Raw genomic sequence first — 5,973 nt, 5'->3', positions numbered from 1 at the left:
ACTAATAAAAGTACTGACAAAGTTGAAATGGACAATGTTATGTAATTATGTAACTGAATATGATAAAAAAAATACAAAAATAAATCATTTAATCAACTAAAAAGATAAAACGCTCATGGTGTTAGACAATATTAAAAAATACTACTGCATTTATGGTGTTAGACAATATCAAGTAAATGGATCAGGTCTCCATTTACATACTAATTATCGGATAATCGGGTTTTCTTGCGAGTATTTGTGTCCCCATTTCTAATTACAATATACATATATTATAAATTAAATTGTTTATATTACCTATTACTTAAATTAAAATTTAAATAGGTAGAGTATACGAATCCGCGTCTTTTTCGAGTATACAGATCGGGCAATTGGGTGCGTATCTAAAACCTCTCTTAGACCCGCATACATGAATTGTTCCCTGTCAAAAAATACCAGGTATTGGGTTTCCCATGGTGTTAGACAATATTAAAAAAATACTACTGCATAATGTGGTATGTCTAATTGGTCTTTGGGATGATCTTTCGGTAGTTGCATTGGATAGACATCTCTCGGATCATTGTCCCTTGATCCTAAGAGATAAGTTAATCGATTATGGACCGAAACCATTTAAAGTTTTCGATGAGTGGTTTAACTATGAGGATGTTGATAAGGTTATTATAGAGGCTTGGAAGCAACCGATTCGGGGTTCGAGAAAGGATTGTAATTTTAGGGATAGACTTAAGAATGTGAAGTTTGCTTTAAAGGAATGGTGTAATGAGAAATTTGGGGGTCTTGATAAGGAAATTGATGGGCTCAAAAAGGAAGTGTCGGAATGGGAATTAAAGGCGGAATCAAATACTATCACGGATGCGGAACGGGATAGATGGTTAGATTGTAGACGTCGTTGGGTGGAAAAAACAAAAATAAAAGCTAATATGTTGAAATAAAAGGCGCGAGTAAAATGGACGATCGAGGGAGATGAAAACACCAAGTTTTTTCATGCTATGATTCGAAGGAAAAATAGTAAATGTAATTTTCGTGGAATTAACATTAACGGGTCATGGTGCGAGGATTCAATTGTGGTAAAGGATGCAATTTTTGAACACTTTAAAGGTATTTTCTGCAAAACAGTCCATGCTCGTCCCAGGTTGCTGCCAAATCATTCGATTGGGCCTGATTGCGTTAACAGAGTTGGGCCTGGCTCAGTTTACACGGGTACGGTTGGGCTTTCTTCACATGCCAGCGAGTTTGGGCCTTATTCGAATGCTGGCAGACCAGGGGAACATATTAATTCGACCACTGGAATTTTTAAACTCTCCAACTCACAAGCTATGGGGCTCGAGGAACAGTTTAGTGGGGAGGAAATTTGGGAGGCGGTTAACAGTTGTGCGAATAACAAAGCTCCAGGACCGGATGGCTTTAACATGAGATTTTTTAAAAAGTTTTGGGCAATTATTAGTGATGATTTAATAGAAGCTATTCGTGGTTTTTGGCAAAATGGTACTATCTCTTCGGGTTGCAATTCGTCTTTTATCACCTTAATCCCTAAGGTTGCCAACCCGGTAAATCTAAACGAGTATAGACCTATTAGCCTCATTGGTAGTTTTTATAAGATTATTGCTAAGCTCCTTTCAAATCGAATTAAAAAGGTTATTCCGAATCTTGTTGGTTTTGAGCAAAGCGCCTTTATTAAAGGAAGAAATATTATGGATGGCGTTTTGATTGCGAATGAGTCTCTTGAATTTTTGAGGAGCAAGCACATTAGAAGTATGGTGTTTAAAGTTGATTTTGAGAAGGCGTTTGATAGTCTAAATTGGGACTTTTTGGATGAGATGATGATATTGATGGGGTTTGGTTCCAAGTGGAGGAAATGGATTGCTTCATGTATCGGTTCGGCATCCGTCTCGGTCTTAGTCAATGGATCTCCAACTAAGGAATTTTATCTCGGGAGAGGTGTTAGGCAAGGTGACCCCCTATCCCCTTTTCTCTTCATTATTGCGGCGGAAGGACTTAACTGGATGGCTAAATCGGCGGTCTCAAATGGCCGATTCTTTGGTGTTGAAATTGGTAAAGATAAAATCACTTTGTCTCATTTACAATATGCGGATGATACCATTTTCTTTGGTAAGTGGAGTTTTGAGAATTTAGAAAACTTAATGAAATCCTTGAAGTGCTTTGAACTTTGCTCCGGACTCAAAGTGAATTATAATAAGAGCAACTTGTTTGGTGTGGGTGTTGACAAAGAGGAGGTTAGGGATATGTCAACCGTGTTTGGTTGTAATGTTGGAACCTTTCCTATGATCTATCTTGGGCTTCCTATTGGTGCTAAAATGAAAAAAACTATCGAATTGGAAGCCGGTGATTGATAAATTTGCGAAGAGATTATCGGATTGGAAAGCTCGTAGGATTTCATTCGGTGGACGTTTAACTCTCGTGAATGTGGTTCTAAATAGTTTACCGTTGTACTACTTTTCGCTCTACCGCGCCCCGCCCTCCGTGCTTAAAAAACTCGAGAGTGTAAGACGCAATTTTTTTTGGGGTGGGTCGGGTAATGTTTCCAAAATTTCATGGGTTAAATGGGATGATGTCATCCGCTCCCGGGCGAATGGCGGACTAAATGTGGATTCTTTAAATTGTAAAAATTTGGCTTTAATCGGCAAGTGGTGGTGGAGGTTTCTTACCGAACCCACTTTCTTGTGGGTTAAGGTCATTAAGAGCATCTATGGGGATTCAGGGCTTCTAAATATTGGGGGGGGGGGGGGGGGAAATTTTTTGTCTACTAATTCTACTTGGAGTTGCATTGTTAAAGCAGGGATCGAGATAGATAATGCGGGAGTCGGGTTCTCAAGTTCATTCGAAAGAAAAATAGGAAATGGGCACAACACTAAGTTGTGGGAAGACGTTTGGCTATTGGACAAACCACTAAAAGAGGTTTTCAAAAGATTGGTGCGGTTAGAATCTAATCCCCAAGTTTCGGTTGCTAATCGTATACATTCGCGTGATGGCTCGATAGCTTTTTCATGGAGTTGGTCTCGCTCGCTTACGGGTCGTACAAAGGATGAGTTGGATAGACTTGAAGCAATTCTCTCAAATGTGACATTGAATCCGGAAAAAGAAGATTACTTTTCGTGGAAGCTTAGCAATTGCGGTTTTTTCTCTACCAAAAGGTTAACAAAACATATCATGGAAAAGGTGTATCCTTCGAGTACTACATGTGTGGCTTCAATGAAAAATAACCTTGTTCCTAAAAAAAAGTAGAAATATTTGTTTGGAGAGCGAAGCGGGAAAGATTGCCCGTGTTGTCCGAACTTGACAAACGGGGGATTGATCTTCATTCCGTTCTATGCCCGCTTTGCGATTCGAATATTGAAACGGTGGGTCATTCACTTTTGGCGTGCACGCATGCTCGGGTAGTTTGGGAAAAAGTTCGTGATTGGTGGGGATTTGATTCGGCCAACTTATCTTTTGATGATCTCTTTCGTGGTCTTGTCCCTTCGAGTTGTTCCGATTGGGGTCATCTACTTTGGCAAGCGGTAGAGTGGACTTGCGGGTATCTCATTTGGAAGAATCGAAATCAAAAAGTTTTTAAGAACACAACTTGGACTCCTCCAAATGCTCTAAGCGAAATTCAAGTTCTAAGCTACGATTGAGTCGCGAAGCGTTGCAAAAAAAGAAGAATCGAATGGCATGAATGGTTACATAATCCTAGTTCCTTGCTTGTAAATATGTAATATGTAAATTGTAAGTTGTCGGGCATTTTAGCTTGCTACCTTTTTGCGGTCGTAGGATTCTAGCTCGGCATCTCTACGAGTGTGTTGTATTATTATTGTACCTTGCGATTATTGAGTTTTAATAAAATACCTGCCTTTCAAAAAAAAATGTGGTATGTCTAATTATCATGATTTATCTTAAGTGTGTAGATTATAAGAACGTATTATAAGTTGTTATAAGTGGGTATAGGAATGACTCACGTGTGACACAAATCTCTTGTATCAACAACCCACCCACAATATGTTTTCTTTACTCATCAAGTCTCGTTTACCCTTTTTTTTTTTTGCCCATGCCAGATTGCCAGTAACCCATAAATATCAACGACGCCCGACTTATAAAGTTATACAATCGAACTCATAAAAAAAACTAACACAACAACAAAAACTAAAAAATGCATGTTTATCAGGGTATGATATATAAATGATTCACCTATAATCCGCCAAAGGATATAAATATTTACTCGGCCCGTAATACCATGTATAAAGTTTTTTTTATCACAAATATTAATTATAAGTTTATTTAATAATAATATTAAAAAATTATATTATTATTAATTATTAAAATAAGTATTGCTCATCCGTTCATATATTTTTAATAATTGTTTGTTATCTATGATAATAAGTACTCCGTATTATTTTATATAGATCATAATTGTAAGTTATTATTAATTAAATATTATTGATATAGTCGTAAGTTAAAAAATATAAATATAATTTTCAAATTATTGATTAAGAAATACTCCTTAATAGTTACCGTAAATAAATCGTAATAGTTACCAAATTTGTCTCAATTAGAGCTAGAGACATATATGTGCTAATATTGTTATCTAGTTTGATCCAATGGTTCTTAGTTATTGTTATTTTAAATTTAAGGGTTAAGATTTTAACATGTCATCTTTTTGTAAATCTGATTTGTTAATATTGTTTTTGTTATAATATATATATAATATATAATATATATATATATATATATATATATATATATATATATATATATATATATATATATATATATATATATATATATATATATATATATAATAGAGATAGAGATTGACAGATACAAATTGATAAAAAAAAATAAAACAAAAAAACATCATGACGGTTGAGGATCTACCGTTTAGGCAAGGATAAAAGCTAATCGAGAAGCGAAAGTATATCGAAAGCATCCGTAAACCGATATTACTAAAAGGTCAGGTTACACATGCTAAAATCTATGAGGGCAAGTAATTCAACTACATTATCATTAGTTGTTTCAAAACGTTCACTTTATGATTTCATATAAGCTTGCAATTTGTTGGGAAGATTATATCATATTGATTTTGTTCAGATATAAACAAGACTCTTGCAATCAACATTGTGAACAAAGGTAATATACTAGAGAACATTGTGAAGATTGAAGGCTGATTTCTGAGAGAAGTCGCGAGGTTATTAACTTCGACATCGGGAACAGGTAGCAAATCTTATTTTCCTACCATACAAAAAATGTAGTACTACGTATGAATTAACACGTTTTTAACTATTTCTTATCATATATTTTAGAGAAAAGAAATAAAACATAGACTTCCAGTGTATTCAAACTGCTACCATCATGTTTAGTCACAATACCAAATGCTGCCAAGGTTCTTGACGAGGTTGAAATGTATATTGACAGAGTTATTCAAATATCACTACTATAAACCTCACTTTCGTGGACGAGATTTTTTGAGCCAACCGGACGAACGGTCGTCGAGAATTGTATTCCCGGACGACAATGAAATGTCCCGTTCTTATTGATTAAAAACGTTCCATATTAATTGATTTCGTTGCGAGGTTTTGACCTCTATATGAGACGTTTTTCAAATACTGCATTCATTTTAAAACAAACCATAACCTTTATTTCATCAATAAAGGTTTAAAAAGCTTTACGTAGATTATCAAATAATGATAATCTAAAATATTCTGTTTACACACGACCATTACATAATGGTTTACAATACAAATATGTTACAACATAATAAGTTTCTTGAATGCAGTTTTTACACAATATCATACAAGCATGGACTCCAAATCTCGTCCTTATTTAAGTATGCGACAGCGGAAGCTCTTAATAATCACCTGAGAATAAACATGCTTAAAACGTCAACAAAAATGTTGGTGAGTTATAGGTTTAACCTATATATATCAAATCATAATAATAGACCACATGATTTCATATTTCAATACACATCCCATACATAGAGAT

The 5,973-nt window shown here is 35.1% G+C and overlaps 1 protein-coding gene across 1 annotated transcript; it reads left to right on the top strand.

The window, feature by feature from the left end:
- Window positions 1-983: 983 nt before the first annotated feature.
- LOC139888761 (uncharacterized) lies at window positions 984-3,629 on the top strand. The gene is made up of 3 exons (XM_071871749.1): window positions 984-2,337; window positions 2,792-3,127; window positions 3,238-3,629. Exons 1-3 carry the CDS (start codon window positions 984-986, stop codon window positions 3,627-3,629), a joined length of 2,082 nt encoding a protein of 693 aa, XP_071727850.1.
- The last annotated feature ends 2,344 nt before the right edge of the window (window positions 3,630-5,973 follow it).

Source organism: Rutidosis leptorrhynchoides, chromosome 2, assembly GCF_046630445.1.
Source record: "Rutidosis leptorrhynchoides isolate AG116_Rl617_1_P2 chromosome 2, CSIRO_AGI_Rlap_v1, whole genome shotgun sequence".
NCBI classification, from domain to species: domain Eukaryota; kingdom Viridiplantae; phylum Streptophyta; class Magnoliopsida; order Asterales; family Asteraceae; genus Rutidosis; species Rutidosis leptorrhynchoides.
The sequence above is the reverse complement of the archived record's forward strand: the minus strand, read 5'-3'. Positions and strand labels throughout refer to the sequence as shown.